Below are 20,115 nucleotides of genomic sequence, written 5' to 3'. Positions count from 1 at the left end.
TTTCTGCGCCTCCGCTGGCTGTGCCTTATAAATGCAGAAATAAAGAAATTAAATTTGAAAAAGAGTGAAGCAATATTAACCGTCTTCATGAGAGAGAAAGAAAGAAGCTGCGGTGAAGGGGAGACAACCTTTCCTCCTCTCGCTGGCTTGGGCGACGGACGACTGGCAGGCATTGCGTATGCTGCGCTGAGCTTGGAAACCACGCATTTCAGCCCAGAGTGGCTATTTTGCAGTGTATATGGGTCTCAGATCTGTCTTCAGCAAGAATGTATCCGCCTATTATAATTTTGAAAGCACAAAATATGGAGAACAAGTGTGCACTACACTAGCTGTAACGGCTTCAATGCTGTGCCAGCTTCCAAGAAACGCTAAAAATAATGCAACCACACCGCACAGCCCACGGCTGCTCCTGCAGAGCCAACCGCAGTTGCGACCAGCCGCCCAAGCCAGCATGGCACTCGTGACCGACCCAGTAGCTAGATGGCACCACTTCAGTATGGCAGCGCCCATAAGAAGATGGTGTGCAGGCAGCCACTGACACGGTTTGTAGAAACGTCATGCTCGGTGTACGAAGTCCTTGTGAAACGTTCTCTGCTTTTCGGTTAGCGCAAGGGATAGTAAATAAAACTGCGCATTGAAACCTTCAGGCTCTCTCCCCTGTCGATGACGTCAACCGCTGCGCCATCTGGGATCACGATCGTGCAAAAAGAAAGCCTACAGGACCGGCCGCGGCATCTGCTCGGATTACAAGATATACCAAGAGTGTGCGATGAGGGGCTAGTTGGTATGACATGATTACAAAACATAAAAATGAGCAGGGGCAAGACACAGGAGAGAGGCAAACAGGACGAGCTCAACTTGTAAGTTATGGGCCTGATAAGTGTGTTAGTGAGGCATCGCTACACCGGTATAAGAAAGAGCTTCACTTTCTTGGTTTGATAAGATGATTTCGTTGGGTGTGGTGCTTCGAGTGTTTCTCTCGCATGCGTTTTGCTTTTGAAGGAAAGGGGTTTTACTCCAAAAAATCGGTTGTTAGCCTAAGCTCGTCCTGTTTGCCTCTCTCCTGTGTCTTGTCCCGTGCTCAGTTTTATGTTATGCAATCATTACAAGATATACAGAGAGAACAGGCGCCGAACCGAATGGACAGGCGGCGGCATCTACTGGGGAACGAGGAAACTAGCAGCGGAGAACTGGTTCTGTGCATGCGGACAGGGCTTTTACCGGGTTTGGCACTCCGTTAAAATTGATACTCCATTAAACCTCGGTTATAATCGCTCATCTCTGTTTCGCACACCCGCACAGACTCGCGCGCACACCTGAACTGGTCTTGGCATTCGCTAAGCGCCGCTTGCACTCGGCGGCACAACGAAACAACGTGACAGCCACTAGTCGGTTTTCCTGTCGGTGGTAAGTAAAGAGGGCGTCTATTCTCTTCAGTAAGAGTACTGCACGCACTTGCAGGGCAGTGAAACCACAAGAATCTGTCACGCCCACCTTTGAAATACAAACCGAACGTAGTTTTTCACCGAAGTCAGGAACGCAAAGTCGCAAAAAAATATTTGATTTCGAAGGACAGCCCCACGTTCGAAATTTCTGCGCTCTTGATGTCCCCTCTCCAGCCAGAAAAGAGAAGCGAGCAAAAAATTTGATATATCGGAATGATATATCAGAGCATGCCTAAATGATATAATTAAGCATGTTACACCGCAGCTGTAAATCTCCAGGAATGAGCGTAGATGTACTGCGCGTGCGTAGCGTTCTCGCCTGCTGGTGCAGGGAGGGTGAACGAAGTAAAAAGTCGTAACAGCTAGCAGTCGCCTATCTTGAGCAAACCGGGGCATTGCTTCAAACAATAAAATCTCTGGAGCCGTCAACTGTTTCTGTTCTGCAGCAATCGTCCCAGCCCAGTGATGTGCGCGACCGACGAGTCACGAGAGCAGGATGCATGCATTTTGATGCAGAAGTTGAGCGCTTCGTCATTTAATCAAAGAAGACATGTCATCAAACTCGCTAACCGAAATATTTATTTCTTAGATGAATGAGAAGACAGAGTGCATAGAGGAGGAGGTTCTAGTCAGAGAGGTGAAACGACAGCCGTCTTACTACGCCACAACATACAGCCGTTTTTCGGAACGACGCTCAAAGCACGTATATTGTGTAACATTGAATCGCATTTGGACTTAAGCTAACTATAGTACATTAGCTGCCATCGGAAGAGACATTGGGACGGGAATCCGTGAAGTCTCGTGTTCATGCCACTGTAATACTAAGCTCACCAGCTCATCTTCGCAGGCACGTTGCGGTAACCACAAGGACGTTTACCCAGCCCATTTTTTAAAATATGGTGGGAAGGATAGGGTCCGGCAGCTACGCTACCTTGTATATTTTTTTTATGGGGTTTTAACGTCCCAAAGCGACTAAGGCTATGAGAGACGCCGTAGTGGAGGGCTCCGGAAATTTCGACCACCTGGTGTTCTTTAACGTGCACTGACATCGCACAGTACACGGGCCTCGAATTTCTCCTCCAAAGAAATTCAGCCGCCGCGGCCGGGATCGAACCCACGTCTTTCGGGTCAGCAGCCGAGCACCATAGCCACTGAGCCACCGCGGCGGCGCTACCTTATATTTAATTATTGCAATAAACGAGGTAGAGCGCTCAGCTACACGCTCGGCGTGCAATTTCAACCTGTGCGAAGAGCACTAGAGACGTGAACGCGAAACGGACTAGACGGACGGAAAAATAAGACAGAGGACTGCGTCAAATATTCCAAAGGCACAGGGTTGCCTGCGCGTCCGAGAGCAACCGGCACCTTTTCTGCTTTGTTTTCCTAAAAAGGCATATTGCGGGCAAGAAAACTCTTTATGTTAGAGTGGCACTACAGGGCTGTTAACACATTTATCTGACTCTTTGTGAATAAGGCCTTTGAAATCTACCTTGCAGCCTGCCTAGGCGAACTGAGGATTAATAGAGTGCTCTCAAAGGGACACTGGCGACAAAGTGAAGGTGTTCTGTATCTACAGACTACAGCTCTCTAATGACAATGATGCGCCTTAATTGCGCTGTAAAAAGAGCTTTAATTAGTTGGAAAAGGTGAAAAAATGAAATATAAGTGTAGAAACGACCGACCGGTTTTCGCAAGAAAACTGCTGCACGTCAAGACAGTGCTTCGGCCCTGATCCCTGAGGTTCAGCTACACAACCATTCACTTTCAAACGGTAATTACGGTGTCCCTTCCGGTTTTGACCTCGCAAAGGGGAATGTCTCATCTTTGAATACAGTTTCCTCAGCAGTAATTACGTATTTAGCTCCCGGAAAAACATTAACGTCATGCAATCGATTGTTACTAGGAATAAAACTAAGATGGAGTTGTTCTAGGTGTCCCTTTAAAATGTCGAACATGATCTGCAATGATCTGCTGGATACTTCCCTCATGCATATGCCCGAACCGCCGGTCGGTGCTCTCGTAGGCGCATAGGTTTACATTTATGCACCGCCCAGTTAGGCCAACGTAGCATCGACCGCAAGACGGGGGGAGGGAGGTCATCTGAACACCGACGTAGCATACATTACCACGTGTTAGTAAATTCAGCCGATATGAACATGTTTCTATCAGAACTGCAACAATTGGCGTTATTGCTGCAAAACACAGCCTAAATTAAATGCATTTGTTCACAACACTTTTCAGATGGGATGATATTGACATAAACGTAGCTTTTCAAAATACAAATTACAGCTCGTCGAAGCACGAAACATTCTGATATCTCGCTTATGTTTCCGTAAAGCCAGACAAAAATAATAGGGAACCAATTGATCGACATAATACCTGGAAGCACTGGCTTTGCTTGCACCGCCTGTCCTGCAACAAGGCCGTGAAACAAAGACAGCGTAATCTGCTCCTCGCCCCTAGACGCCAACATCCTCAGAGCGTAACAATCGCACGATGAAGGGGGTCGTAGACCGACGCGGCGAAACCACATGATGCACTGCCGTTTCGCAAAGAACACTGATCATTCTTGCCTCAGAGCTAAGCGAAGCCGGAACGCCTAGGGAAAGTCTAGCACTATTTCCCGCCTGATCGTGACCGTGATCGTGACGAAGAAGACTGCCCTCTCGTATCGGTTGTTCTCGTCGGACCATGGCGCGAGGTGATGAATGAGGCATTTGACGCATCCGTTGGCGGCGAGTTTCTTGATGCGAAAGCACCACATGACACGCTCAAACCCAACCAATAATCTTGTGCGAAGCCTCGGAGTAACTCGGGTAAGCTCGGATTAATTCGGAGGAGCGCCGCGCAAGCTGCAGCCAATGGGAGATCAGCTTAAACTCGATCAGAGCTTAACCTGGGTATAACATCGCCGCCAAACGTGCCGACGACCCAGTATAGCAAAGCCCCCAGCCAACCAGACCAAAAAACACATGCTCGGTTTAACTACATTAGAACCCTACGACTTCTTTTCCCATCCCTTTTAATATGCACTCCCGGATAATACTTCTTGCTTTTCCATACTTTACATTCAGTACCTGCAGCAGGGTCCAGCTATATCGAGCAGGCCGAACGAAGCTTCGAAAATGCCGTAAGTCACCGACCGGGCGGCTCAGTCGGCGCCTGATCCAATCACGCAAAGGCAAGGGGCCTATGGCTGTTTGGTCGCAGCCATTGGCCGGCTCGTGACTGACAGATATGGAATGACTTGTGCGCTGAAGCGGGCTTCAGTCTCATCCCCTCAACGCTCTAGAAGGCGAGAACAGACAGTGTTTGACAAACACTGTATACCAACGCACGAAAAAGCGGAGTAAAACTGGCAGGTCCACGCGGTCGTGAATAAATAAACCCTGTCTAGTATTGTACACCAAAAACAGCGCAGCTTAATGACCGCTATAGCAGGGTGTTGGTAGCAGTAAAAAGAAGACGGCTTCGTATTTATGTTACAATTTCGGCGCCATGATGCGTAGCCTCCCCCCCCCCCCCCCCCCTTTTTGCAAATAAATCATGACTAAATCTCGCACCTGCTCCACTTGTTTGTGTTTGTTTAACAAGGGCGCATTTTTGAATTCAAAGCATGGGCCCCGCAAATGTGACCCTCTTTCAAGTATCTTGCCGTCGGGGACGCGGCGTGCTTCAAAAACAGTTACACACGTAATGACGCGGCACTTACAGCGTGCCTCACAGTTCCATTGTCGCCATTAGGCATAGCCCGAACACTGCCAGGTTCACCCGCCGCAAGCGACACAAGAGCCGCTGCCGCTCGGTACGACACCGGCTCCGTGCTCGAGGAGGTGCGGCAGACAAGGAGCGCGCTTTGAGCGGCGCTCCTCGGTGGCCTAGTCTCCGCGACTTCCAGCGTCGGTTCCCGCCTGACTCAACATTCGACCCCGGCGCTCTTCAGTTACTCGGCAGGCAGCCGAGCACAATCAGGGTCCCCCGCGAGGTCAGATAGCAGCTTGGGTGCCGAGTATGGTTGTTAGCCCAGTTTGCAGCAGACTGTCCATATAAACGGCGGTCGCGCTACTACGCAGCAATACCAAATGCGCCGCCGCGACCGCCACGCGCGCTCGTGCCCTAAGAGGCTTACGCTGGCGACGCGCTCGAGATGTCGGCTTCTTTTAGGCTGCCGGCGCTGGATGCGAAACAGAGGGCGCCATTGTGAACCGCGAAGCCGCTTTCATTTCGTTATTTCTGGCGCTGAGAGGCGTCCGTGATCAAGTATCGCTCTCTATGAAAACTTCTCAGCTTGCTCTAGACGTCTCGCGAACGATACACGCTCGACTTTCCTGAGCGACACGCGTCGTCAGAGGAGGGGCAGAGAGGACTTCGCAGCAACAGCGATTTTGCGCGAGTAAGTCAAGACAACGGACTGACGGCCGGGCCACCTGCCAAGAATTTAGGAATAGATGAGTTCGCCATAGCTAAATGATCAGAAAACTGGCGCACGAGAAGATAAAACGCTAACGCAACGTTTCTCACAATTACCTAGAGGGAAAAGTGGCGCTGCACTTCAACCAGCATGGAGACGCACAGGAATGCCGGGAAGACGTGGCTTCGTGTTTGGCTTGGCTATTGTTGGACGGGAAACACGGATTCAGCCGTAAAAATACAACCCTTGTCGAGGCAAACCTCAAAGAAATGCTACAAGAGTTTCCATACCAACCATACAGCACCGGACTTTCACTTGTGTTAACTTTACTCAGTAAGTCAAAAACGCGCTATTGGAATAATTTCTGCGGGCAGAGCAGTAATCGCGAGGCAGAACGGATTCCGAAGCAGGATCAACGTTTTCGGCCCGGAACTAGACAAGCAAATTACGAAACCACATCTTCCCAGCATTCCCGCGGTGGTTGAAGTGCTCTCTAAAGAAACTTACACAGACGGTGGTGCCTTTTTTCTAGCTCGTACTCTCGTCCGTTTCGCCACTGCGGTCCAACAGGAGAGGCTGAGCGACCATCTGGTCGAAGGCCTCCTAATATTACTAAAAAGCTGGGGAGCTGAAAATGCTCAGGAAGCTCACATAGGCGTTCTGCTGAGTACGCGAGGGCACACGTTCTATACCTCGGCGCGAAACCCGCAGGTTCCGATGGGGGCGACCACGTGCTGAGACTTCGGTGAAGGCTAAATAGCTGCACAGGGGCTTGGAATTAATCCAAAACCACCGAAGAAACCGAACAGCAGCGTGCTTTAAGCATCGCTAATAGTGCCCTAAATAACTTTAGCGGTTCGGTGAGGCAGCTAGTGCCTGCCGTAAAAGATTGATCACCGTGCGGTTCAGTTTTGAGGAATTCCTTCCGTACTGCCGCTAGTGCTCCGTCGCTAAAATAGCTGCAACAAAGTAAGCCCGAAGGGAACAGGCACCAAGGGATCAGGAACGTCTCCGTTGTAGTTGCCTGCAACTATGCAGAAGTCACGTCCACTGGCGTCTGCGTTACGCACAGGCCGCTGCTAAGCTGGAATAAGTCACGGCATTCCGCCGACAACGGCGCCACCGACCTAACACAGGCGTCGGCACGCTTAGCAGCATCCACAATAGAGATCTGATCCGATAAACGGATACCAGTCGGCGCCGCTTAAGGATGCCAGCAATATGATAAGCACATGTAACATTTGTCACTGACAAGCCTGCTTTATCTGAACGCGAAACGCGATTTCCGCGATTCTTTCCTTGCTGGCAGCTAGCCTCTAAGGGCCTCTCTCGCTTGGACTAACCCGCGCTGCGTTCATTCTGGTCACGCGTTTACTTTGCACTCAATGGACTCGAGGTATATATATACATAGCACACAACTTGCAAACTCTGCAGGTTCACGGTCGAAACGGCATTGAGCGTACCAGCTCCACACCGCCGCTAGAAACCGCGATGGAGACGTACTCCATGCAGTGGAATCGAAAGAAACGTCTGTGTTTTCAGTGCCCCGCCAGTAAAACCCCGATGGCTTCGCGTTTATTCATCCTGAGCGTCTGCTCGGCCGTCGGCGCGAAGAACGCGCAAGAAGAGCACAAAGCCCCAGGGCTCGGTGCAGGCGAGGGGTTAAGGCCACAGCAACGGGCTGCAGGAGCGGAAGGGGCAGGAAGACAGAAAAGGGAGCTGGCGAGGCTGGGAAGAGGGGGCACATGCGAAAATCAAAAACCTTTTGCGATGCAGACAAGCGCCGCGCTCCCTGGCACCTTCCGGCGAGGCCTGTATCAACAAACACGGGGACCTCAGAGCCCATTTTATTCGGGCTGGCAAGATTCAGCTGGCTTCCTTGGCTTGAGTTCCGGATAAATATTGGAGTAGAGAGAGAGAGGACGAAAAAAAAAAGAATATGAGAAGGCACGACGTCTTCCAAGTAGCCGAAGCCAGAGAAGGAAGAGAAAAATGCAAGCGCGAACCATGAATCGTCAGTTTTTATAAGTGAGCGCCTCAAAAGTGGATCGAAGCAGCTTACCTTTCCTCTTAAGCGAGGCCAGCCCGAAGGCACAAGCGCGCTTATATAACTCGCTTCGGGCAGCGGAAATATACGGACGCATGCATGGCCGCCAGGCCTGGTCTTCATTACGCGAAAAAAAAAAAAATGCGCAGGGCGCGCGGCCTGGGGAAACGTGCATAGGCGCCAGGAAAAGAGGCTGCGTAGGCGTGCTACTGCGCCGTATGAATAAAGGGGAATGAGGCGGGGTTACGGCCGGAGGGCTTGGCATAGGCAACAGCTCGAGCGGAGAGGAGGACCAAGGTTTTCATTTATTTGTACGCTGGCGCAATGCACGACCGAAATTCCGCTGTAGCTACAAGGTGGAGATACGCGTATACACCTGTTTTGGCGACAAAAGCGCTAAACAAAACGGGCAGATTACAACCCTATTACTTATGCATGTACAATGTAATACCTTGCGATTTTACTGCATTCGTGTTCTGATGGCAGCGCGGCAGAGTTATTCTTTGAACCGCACTTCAACTTTGCATTTCCTGTGACCTGCAAAGCTTCTTCGTTCGCATTTGATTACGCAAGGGCTAGCGCGCTCACAGAACCGATCGTTCACACGACTCCACCGGCTCAGAACTTTGTGCACAATGAAGCAATCTCGGAGAAAGCAAGTTGCTTTCTCGGAACATGCGTCGCGGACGGAAGTCTATATAAGCTTATTCCACGCTGTTATCGTCTCTGGGTGCTACGTTCGCTGAACTTGCTCCATATGCTTCTCCGGCTGTTGAGGAGACCGAGGTGCAGCTCGGGCGTCGTGTGTACCCTCTGCCTTATTTAGGTTTTCATACGCAAAGCGCTGTAAGACACTTCGAATGACCACTACTACAAATTCAACTGCAAAAACGCACCTTGAACGGAGGAGTACCTTGGAGGGCTCCATACGACTGCCAGGCACAAGAGAGAAATAGTGGGAGCGAAAAGACAAGCAGTGCATGTTTCACGCGATGCTGTTCTTTGACGTTTGTTTTTTGATCTGGTACGCAGACAGTGCTCACGAGAAGATTTTGCTGAACAAGAAATACGGTAATGGTAACCGGTAAATACGGTAATGATGTTTACAATTGGGGGTAAGCGAATTTCAGCGACAGCTTGGGTGGTGCGATATGCCGATGCCAGGTGTTTTGCAACTCTGGGTACGGGTGTAGGAAGTCGTCTGCGCTTATGCCGCAACCATAGCATTAGCTTTACTGGCGATCAAGCAATAGTGAACGTCTCGATCGTGACGGAACGTGCGACGTCGCTGGCATTCTGGCTAATACGCGTGTTGCCACGACGTCATGTGTGACGTCACTAAATTCTGACCAATCAGCGCGGCGCATTTCATGAAGTCGTGCGTGACGTCACTCAATTTGACCAACCAGCATGACGCGTTGCGCCTGTTGGTCTACGCTAACTACACACCCGACGCCGCATAAATGGGAATTGTGGCCTCAACAGCTGTCGCTGAAAAAGCGATGCGAGGCACGTGCATAAACCGTCGGAATTTTCAGATTACGTGCATTATAGTGATCTCATCAAAGTGTTCGTTATGGGTGTCGTTTGCGTCCACAGCACAGGGCAGCGCCAACACCGACACACCTTAATGCCAGGCCATTTACACTCCATATTTACTAGAGGAAACATCTAGCAGCTTTTGTCGCTTGCGCCTTACGCCTTGCTTTCCGAGTTTAGCCAGTTTTGAGCAACAAAACAGCCCAAAAGTTTTCACCGCCAAAACTATGACTTCGAAACAAATACTGGTTCTCATAATGCCAAAAAAACAAAAGAAAATAAAGCCTGGAAGAGAACACGCCACTTTCTCTGCGAGAGAGAGAAAGAAGCAAAATAGGAAACTCGGCCACGCCACGCCACTTGCGCAGCAGAAGAATAAAACTGCCGCGTCCGATTCGAGGACGTAACCGCGTATCGATTTCAATTAGGCCACGCGCTGGTCGGCATTCGGCAGAAAACAACGACACGCGCGGGGGCAATGCAATTTATATTTAGCGTTATTCCATTAAGGATTTGGTAGTTCCTGCTTCGGTAATGAATAACAGGGCAATCGGCCAGGAGGCTGGAAAGGACTGCAGCGGCGATACGGCAGTGATATGACACCGTGTATATAGGAAGTGCCGAACAATGGCGCGAAGGAAGACATGCACCTAGCCTCAATCGCCATATCCGCAAGCGCGCCACTAAGCCGGCAGTAATCGAGGAAGTTGATTAGTGGCACGCGGTTGCGAGCCAGAAGACGCCCGCGTCCAGCGAGGAGTAGGATGATCAATCCTGCGAAGCGGGACACCGGTCTCCTTAGACGACACGGCGCCAGGCATTATACGAAACGATGAGAAAAGAGAAGGCAAAACGGGAGCAGCTTGACCGAACGTGTACCCGGGGTCTATAATTATACAAATGCACCGGTCCCTGTTCCAACACAGCGGACCGGCCGCTGCCGGAGATGCAAGAAAGTGAGAAAGGGACCACCGCTTCCTCATTGTAATCAGCGACCTTAGGCGCTGATTAGCCGAGCGTCGGCGTAAAACTAATGAGCAGAACCAGCCGAGCCTCCACTGAAGATTACGCGAGGGAGCGTAACCCCTGCGCCAGCTGCAGCGAAGACCGCTCCAGCTACAGGTATACGTAACCCGAACTTCCCGGGCACCTTAAATCTGTTCTCCGCATCCGTCACGAAAGCTACCACCTCCTCAGTTTTCGTGGTGAGATTTTCGCCATCAGCGATACATCACAGCTTTCAAACGCACGACGCGAGTTCTTCCCCGCCAAAGCCAAGACTGGCCAGGAAAGGAAAAAATTGAAGAAACGAAGGACATTACGCCTACGCGTTGTTTTATGCCAAGATCTCTCACCCACGCTTTATATTTTTCCTTATTGTCCTTTGGACCGAAAACTAGTAATTCGCAGATGCAACACCGCCGCCGTATAGTCAGCGACCAAGTGAAGACCGCAGTTGCTTCGGCGCGCGTGGTGCGGTTCCAATTTCCTGCCTGACTGCGCTTAAAATGCAACACGATTCCTCCAGAAGAAAACCGCTGGACGTCAATAAAGGTGCGGCGCTGCGAGCTATATTCAGCCCCGGAGTCGCTGCCAGTAAAAAAGAAGAAAGAAAAGGATCGTTTTTTTTTGTTTCGTTCTTTGGAAGGGTGGCCGATATAATTGTTGCATAACGACAACTCACGCTGGGAGACGCGGTAAGCAAAAAAAAAAAAAAACCGGCCGCGAAATGAGACCCGGCCCAGTTCTGCGCGCAGGCCTTCCTCCAAGAAGGATCGCCGTGGGACCGCCGCGCGCACGCCCGTGCCAACCGGGCAGCGAGAACGTAGCAGCAACAATAACCAAAGGACAGCGCATTTCGATCTCGTCCACGACCGCTGCTGGAAAGGGTGCTCGTTGTGAACTATGCCAATCTGGCACGCGCAGAAATGTGTTATCTGGCCTAGTAACGGCCCGAAGATCAGCGCCTGTAGCTGCTGGCTTGTCCAACAACAGCCGAATACCGAATCGAGCTCGTTTATCTCGGGGACCCCTCGGCATTTGCGTCTTGCGATGAGTTTCGGGGGATACACAGAGGGGACCTCGAAGATACCTTCCCAGGACCCGGCATTGAAAACGCTTCGGTACCTATCGATCAGACCGGTCGATATGTTCCACTGTTATTGTTAATGTGCACACATGTTTGGTTGTGTGTTTCTTTTTAGCTCTGACCAAGGACTCGCTCACGCGCAAAACGCCCCACTTTGTCATCCGAAAGGAAGGCCGCACTTCATTTCAAGCTCTGCACCTGCGTATGCGCGGGGAATGCACGGCGTGTTTTAAACGCGTTCACGTGTAATGCATCGAATGCCGTTGGAGCGCTTTAAGTTCAAATGCACGAGAAGTAGACATGCGCCACTTTCGCCTGCTTTCACAAAACAGCAAAAAAAGAGAGAAAAGGAGGCGCTGAGCTTGTTCGAAGAGCCCACCCGACCTGTACTGGAAAATAAAGAGCGACATGCGCAGTATTTCACACCCGCAGTTAACCGCAGATGAAGATGAGAACACTGCATCGTCTCCGTGCAGGAGCTCTCATCTTGATGTAAGTCGTAATTAATCTACTGTTATAGGGGTACAGACACAAAGTTTTTGGCGTTTTTTTTTTTTTTTTGCCTTTAAAGACGCTTACGGGCATAGTAATCATGAAAGTGAGCTCAAAACACCACTTAACACTACCGGTATAATGCGGACGGATGGACCAGTCGACTCTTGTGCAAACGCGATTCCAAGAGATGCGTTCACTGACCTCAGTTTTCACGAGCTGTAGCAGATGGGCGACGGGCTCCAAGAAGTGGCTCCTGAACCGGTGCACGTCGCCGAAATACTTGCACGAGCAGACTTCGGCCGCTTGCCGAAGCAGTACAGGCCGGACGGAGGCGAACGGCTCGTACAGCGAGGACAGCACTTCCGTAGTCACGCGACCCACGTCCTGGGCACGCTGCGAGGGCAGAGGGAAACGGTTAAGTCGCCTGCAACCCCACTGGACGCTACAACAGCACCAACACTCTCCGTTAATTGTTGCAGAGAACAGGTAAGGCCACAGCGACCCAAAGTTTTTGCCCATAAGAAGTGGTCCGTCAGCAGTATATGCGCAACTCTCGACACAATGTGCATGAGACGCTTTAGATCGACCACTGAATATGCCCCTCCCCTCTACCTCTTTTTTTTTCTTTTTTTTTTACGCAACAGCATGCTTTTGGGACCACAGAGTTTCAGCTTACAAACGACATTTCAAGAGAAGAGTTTACATAAAACCTTATCAGTGCACGCAAATGCAGCGCGGCACATTGACAACGCGTTTATACGCGAGCTCAGTTCGTGACTGACAGGTGCCCCTGCATCGGCTGGCCACGTATACGTATATGCCATTAAGCGTAGAAAGCTGGGCTAGTTGGTTGCTAGTACAATTGTGAGACATTCCAGCGGCTAAAAAAGACACGGACGAAGGTAGAGTCCGGCGTTCGTCCTGTCTCGTCTACCTTAATCCGTGTCTTTTTTAGCCGCTGGAATGTCTCACAATTGTACTAGCACGTATCCCCTTCAGTCACGGTGTACACAAAAGTTTACGCAACTTGTTTTTTGTCGGTCTCTGTGTCACTGCTGGGATATAATGTGCTGCGAACGGCGGAAACTTACATTTTAAATCCCTTACGATAAGCAACGTGCAGCCATTTTAAGCCAAGCATGCAAAAATATATTAACGCAGAAAACAGTTTTTAAGATCTGCGCCTCAGCGTTTCACGCGACCGCCGGTGTAGCTCTGGAACGCATGTGTTTCCTTCACGTATTCTGAGCGCATTAGCGTTTTCAAAAGCCGTGAAATAAGCTGAATTGCTTACGTAATGACTTCTTACATGATGACTTCTTACAATACAGAGTCAAAAGAAATACAATTGACATCCTAGAAACACTGTCGACTCATGACGTAGATATAGATATCAGGACCCAACAGAAATTCCGTAATTATTCATCAGGGAGGGTTAAATTCGTTTATGTGCTATCTAGGAATGCCTATAAAAATCTGAAATTAAGATGGTTTTCCTCCGACAGGATCATAATTCGTGACAGAAGCAGATATGCACAACAGCCAACGAGATGGCCGCCAAGACACCGGCAAATCCTGAACTGATCTCAAGCGATAAAATCTTTACGCCTTCGGTCCCACTATACAACGACAGCTACCACCTCCACCATGATAACTTGACAGAAAGCGGCAGAAGCTGATTAAGGAATATGGATTGCGTCGACGCAAGTTCATCGCAGTCAGTCCCGCTATCATAGCTGTGGAAACTCCTGTACTACAGGCGGCTTTCTCTCACCTCCATTTGCGGCTGGCTCTAATGTGTGGGCTACGAGGACCTGCAATCACCGCGATCGTCGAGCGGTAATGGACAGCTTAATTGCAAAGTTAGCTTTCGGCGCATACACGAGCTGATCAGGAGCATTGCACCGCAGCCACCACCCGCCCGTGGCGAGGTTCCTGTCAGCGCTCAATAACGGACAAGGCAGACACAGCCAGATTAATCGGCTCATTGCCAACCTGAATGTCGTTAAGACTATATGAAAAACACGCGGCGGTTCTCATGTCGTATTTTCTATGCCACTCTCTCAACTTTTCCTGGCCTTTTTATTTTTTCCTGCAAAGAGACCGCGTGCTTCTGTTCTGACACCAAAATAACTAATTATAATTCGTTCGTGCCCATAGTGGCCTCATCAAGCAGGAAGAACAAGTACAGTATACTGTCTCTGCCCCTCAGATTCGTCCGAAAAAAAAAAAAAAAAAACGTCCTCAAAGCAACGCCTGCGAACACACGCCTAAAGCTGTACACGGCACGACTTATGTCCTTGTGAACACTGTGTACCACGAATACACCAGCAGATAACTGCACTGTAATACTTGGTCTGGGGTGGTAGCTCCAAAGTTTTCGATAGTCATATGATCGAAAACATCGTCTAAAGGAACGCAAGCTCTCTGAAAATCCTCCCATGACCCTTGTGTCTTAGTGTGCTCTTCTGTGTGCAGGTGTGAACGGCGGAAACATTCTGCTAGTCTTGCTCGTTCTGCACGCGTTCTTTTACTACAGAACTTCACAAACCGGTGCACATGATGGAACAGACAGACACAAGGCACTCGCAATCTGCCCCGTCTGGTTTGGGCGCTCGCATGTAAAGAAGTGCAGGTGAACGGCTTTGTACGCTCGAACGTATATGTCGGAAAACTTTCGTTTCTCATCTTACCTTATGTAGAAAACTGAGCCCTCAGCTCCTCTGGCACTAGACGCGATATATTCAGAATAGTTCTTGTATGTCGCGTGTTGGGCACTCGCGAACAAAATTTGTGGATTTCAGTGTTCAACCGTGGCAGGAAGCAACAAGGTCAATACCAACCCGAGCATAGTTCACCTGCGCAAGACTGCCGCACCTGTAGCCCCTTTTCGTACTTGTAGAAAAGAGCTTTAATTGGTAACGTGTAATTCGTGTTTGCACGACTGGCACAATACACGAAGAAGCCGTACATGAAAATATGCTTCTGCCACTGGCCAGCTGAGACAGATCAACACTAGCTCAATTAACTAAGACGGCCTGCACAGAAAGCAAGCTACCCGAACGCTGTGGATGCAGGGGGATTTTTTAGAGATACGACTAACATATGTAACTCGTAATAGTGTTGGCTTATGTAGGGCCCGCCACAGCACGCTTAAAACCCTCGAGGGCGCGTCCTGCACTGACATTAGAGCCGCTGAGCGCTGGCGCTGGGTCCGAGACCATTCTGCATGGTGTGTTTGCGGCGGTTGGCGATGGCTGGTGCCCTGCTCCCACCCTAACAGTGTCTTAGGCCTAGCGGCCGACGCACAGCGGCGCTTATGTCGGTGGATGGCATGCGCTCGAGCGTTCGGGCTAAAGGGCAACTGCAGCACTTTTTTGAGAATTTTGCGATATTGAAGGATTCAAATCTATATAGGCTGTAGGTAAAGCATTCCAAGTGTTTTTGTACTAGAATTTTAAAAAGTGACGTAATCAACGATTGAATTTTACGCTTCTCCTAAATGCACCGGAGGAGTGCAGGGAAATTCAGTGTGACGTCAAGGAAGGTATGATTTCGAATTACAGCTGTCGTCAGCCACACCCTGCCCTGATTCGTTAGAAGCTGCCAAAAAACTCACGGCAGGGTTTACCTTCGGTGGCGTTGGTTTTTTTTGCTTCAAGCAGCCGTTTGTGCGTTGTAAATGTACCGATACCTTCGATGACGTCATCATGCGCTCCCCACTTGGCGTTGTGCGCTGCGGAGAAGCTTGAAGGGCGTCCGTATTTTAATCGGCGATTACTTCACTATTAAAAGTGCTAGCCCCAAAAGACTTCACATGCTTTGCCTGCTAGTTTCACACAATCGACCCTCTTAAGCTCGTTGATTTCTAAAACTTATGCAGTTTCCCTTTAAGCGTGCTGCCAGCGGTACCTACTGCAGCCCCTGTAAGGTTTATCTTCCGAGATTTTTTTTTTCCTTTTTATTCATTATGGCATTTTTTTTTCTACCATAAGGGGTGGCTGCTGGAACCAAGGAATCTCATGAACGTAGAATGTCGTCGTTTACTCAGGTAGCATAGCGAATGGGTTCAATGTTGCCAAACTAAGTAATTAATCTAGAGTACTTGCATATGAGCGAGAGCACATCGAACGAATACTGTCACAATTAAATCCTGCTTGCGAAGTTCGTGTCGGTAATAACAATTTATTTTTTTCTTGAAGTCTCCCTAGCAGTGTAAAATTCTGCATCAACAGTCCTTTGTTACGTCACTTGTGGTTGCTTACTGTGAATTGAAATATCAACATCACCTGCTCTTGCCTTTAAGACTGTTCTGTATGCAGCCATCGCAGATGTCAAATAAACCGCAGCCGACCCCCAGCGTTTATCAGTAATCTGAACGCGCAAGTAGCGAGAAAATAAAAATAAAAGAAGCAAAAGGGGGCAAGGCGTCCGCACTGTAAGTGAAAAAAAAACAAAACAAACTAACTCTTATAATTTATTGGAGACATTATGTCAAGAAAGTGAGCAATTAGCAAGTTTCCAGCTACGAGAAAAACAATAGCACGCAAGAAAAATTCCCAATAAGGATAAATCCACAGTGGTACCCAAACAAAGCAGGAACCAAGTCTCACGTTCGTACGCACATTTGTTACTTCCATTCGGTTCAGTTCTCATCATCATTAGCATCACGTTAGTGTTCCGCAAACTGGATAACAGGCAGAAACGGTTGGCAATGATTCGTATTTTTTTTTCTGTTTACGAGACTGGAAATCGCGAAAACAGCTTTAAATATAAGTCCTATTACTCAGGCAGAGCCACCAACAAAAGGAAACAGGGTCCGCCGAAAGCGATGCGCTACAGAGCAACCGCGTTGTACGCTTCGACGATTTGATTGAACGACAACACTTTCTCTTCCCCTCGCCTGCGAGGAAAGCGAACGCGGAGGGCGAACAGTGCGCACGTCCATCGGAACCTCACGCACGCGGAGACGAGCCGTGGGATCGGGGAATTGACGCGATCTTTCGAAAGGCCGCACCTACAGCGCCATGGTGCTTCCTTACCTCTTTCTAGATGGACTAACTGGGTCGATGATATCGAAAAGGAAAGGACCCGGCTTATTTTCGGGCAGATCGGAGCTCCGCTCGGCACCATGGCAGAAAACACGCACGACTCTTATCACGTCGTCACAGGCCAGCGCAGACAGTGGCAGTTCGTGATCGATGCCCAATTTCATCGGCCCGGCCAACGTTCGGCGGCTTCCACGGTACGCGTGTTCGGCAGCAGTGACGCGGTGCTGACCGCGGCCGGCGATCAAGACAAGCTGCCCGCAGCAGTGACCCAGGGGAATGCTCTGGGTCAGTGTCTCGCATGCACGCTCAGCGGTCGGTCTCACGACTCCGCTCCCGGCGAGGAAAGTCGACGGGGTGTGTCGGCCCCCCCTTTGTTTCTCCCCAATTCACCTTCGACGCTCGCCGCGCGCGCAGTCGTCAGCGGCAAGCGGGATTGTCGAGCCAGCGCGGAAAGCAGCTCGCTCCTATAAAACGGCCTGCGAACCTCAAGGATATACTTCGCAGGCTTATGTTGCGCCACCTTGGAGCACACGACTCTACAGTTTCCACGAAATTTCACACAGTGTTGAGAATGTCGGCTGTAGAACGTTCGCAACGCTCGTCGTTGCAACATTAGAAAAAGCGTGCGCACAAAAATGAAATGCAGATAAATGTGCGGAACTAGACCAATTATTTAGGGCTGTCATAAGCCGGCCTTCACTTCTACCAGCAATTAAACAAGTAAGCTGCTCTCTCACAGCTGAAGGTCGCGGTATCGATCGTAGCTTCGAAGGCCGCATTTGAATGGAATCAAGGAGACATGCAAAAATTTTCGAGCACCGAGATTTCTGCGCGCGTTAAAGAACACCGCCCTGTCCGAGTTGCGAAGAAGCATTCAAAAGTTCTTCGATCGGCTACCGAACAGGTGCAACGGACGCGTATGCGTTTCAGCTTGGCGTAGTAGTCCTTTTGTTATCTTTCCCGTGGGCAGAAGTCTGCGTCAATAATAAGGTTATATATCCTAAGTATTAATTTTTTTGTGTGTGTAGCATTTTACATAAGTTAACAGCTTTTCAAAAGCGTACGCGGTAGTCGCACAGGCACCCACGTTTACGTACCCAACACCAGTGAGAATGATCGTCTTCGTCTCATCGATCGACATTCAGTGAGAAATATTACAATTATGATCAATCTGTATGGCGCAAGGGCAGCTTTGGCCAAAGAGCGTCATGACACAAGTTGTTTTTCATCTATACAAGGTGGAGTCGAAGGCCCATTTTCCAAGCATTTCACCCTACTTAAGCCGAGCACGAGGTCAGGGGAAAGCTTGCACCCATTGTATCACCGGCAGGTACCCGGCGGCACTGGGGATTGAACCCCACACCTACCGCATGCGAGACGGATGCTCACTGCACAAATGCCACCGTTGCGGTCATTCAGTAAGAAGTAAAGTACCAATGTCAAATACAATTCGACCATGACAATTACCTTCGCTAAACCCGACCAATAGTGCGGCTTTTCAGCGTTAATCTAAATACACTTCTCAAGATAAGGCGTTCCTGAGTGCACACAGACATACGGCAACCATTGGTCCGACATTTCTTGATCTACGAGCCTTCTCCATGCTCTCTGCTGCGGGCCTCTGGGCCTACACAGACATACAACAACGTCCAGTGAGGTATATTTAGTTAAATACATGCACGGCAGAACGCGAATTTAAATCTGAATGACAAATAATAAGCTGGGAAGCTGTTCGAACGCTGTGAGCAGAAAGCTTATTTAGACAACTCAACCAACAACAGGTAATTAAGATGTCTGAAAGCAGTAACCAATTGGCCCAATTAAAAGCCTTGCAGTTCTATTTCTTGTACAATGGGCCTCTTGTACAATATACCGTCTTAAGAGTCAAAATCTTATCATGTGTATTCTCCTTTTGCGCTGAAAGCAATAATCATCATTAAGAGCCTTTGCAAACTGGAAGGGTGCTCAGAGCACCCGTACTGCCACACAGTTCTTGAAAAAGAGACTACGTTGGAGTACAAATAGCGCCTAGGCTACAGAAGTGATGAATTAGAAAAAAACTTCAGCAAAGGACAGATGTGCATTAATGCACGCGGGATCTTGCGAGGATATAAATCAAGGAAAAACTTGAAATAAGCGAAGAACAGCATGTATGCCTTCAGGCCCACGACATCCTGTAATAACTATGTGTTTCATCCTAAGCCGCAGCTTTGCGGAAAATACCATGGCGGGACAAGAAAAAGAACTATATGGCTCCTCCTGCCTATATGCTACCGGGCGACTCTGGGACAGAGTAACTGAGGGCAAATGGTACGGAAATGGTGTAGTGAGATGGGGCCACAGTAGCCCCAACTCATCAAGGTATGCGTCATGGTACGCACAAGGTATCCATGCAGTACACACTTACACCGGCAAACGCCCACTGCCTGTACTAAGCCTTCAGGGTATGTTTTTGAGCCCGTACGAAGCAGCGACATTGGTGCTACTAAAGCAATACATCTTGAGACAAACATCTTGAGGCAAGTTAACAGAGTAAAGCTTGAGATTAGTTAGTTATATTGGGTTTTATGGCACAAAGCAACAAGGCTATGATGCGCCAAACACAGGGTTAGAATTTCTTGTGTTAAAGGAGATACCTATAGCTTGTGTAAATTTAAAATACTTGAAAAATCAATAAGTACTTGATCACCTAAAAGCAACATGGGGTGTATTGGGATGTATTCATTGGAGAATTTTCTAAAATACTTTTTTTTCTAAGTTGTTCAGGTTTTGTGCATGAAATTAAAATGTGGTTTACTAAAAGTTCACCGCCACACATTTCGCAGAGATGGTTGTCTTGTTTTGTCTGTAGGAAGTTGTGCGTCAGGTGTGTGCGTCCGATGTGCAGTCGACATAAGATAACTTCTGTGCAAGCTTGAGACTACTAGGTGATGTTAAAACGGGAAGAAAAATATTTTAGATAAGCCCGAGTTGCGGTCGTAAAATTTTACAGCCTACGCTACATGCGTCGCGAGATGCAGTTTTTTTCCCCTGCAGG

At 49.2% G+C, this 20,115-nt stretch overlaps 1 protein-coding gene across 4 annotated transcripts in view; it reads right to left on the bottom strand.

Moving 5' to 3' along the window:
• The window catches only part of LOC149350375 (puratrophin-1-like), a 525,363-nt gene that overhangs the window by 284,440 nt on the left and 220,808 nt on the right, over positions 1-20,115 (bottom strand). For all 4 annotated transcript variants that reach the window (XM_089579386.1, XM_089579388.1, XM_089579387.1 and 1 more), the window contains one exon: positions 12,229-12,420. In XM_089579386.1, coding sequence (XP_089435512.1) covers positions 12,229-12,420 — 192 coding nt within the window. The remainder of the gene's footprint in view (positions 1-12,228; positions 12,421-20,115) is intronic.

The sequence above is a fragment of the Amblyomma mixtum genome, chromosome 3 (genome assembly GCF_055824585.1).
Source record: "Amblyomma mixtum isolate Tamu chromosome 3, ASM5582458v1, whole genome shotgun sequence".
Classification (NCBI taxonomy): Eukaryota; Metazoa; Arthropoda; class Arachnida; order Ixodida; family Ixodidae; genus Amblyomma; species Amblyomma mixtum.
This window is presented reverse-complemented; position numbering and strand designations above follow the sequence as displayed.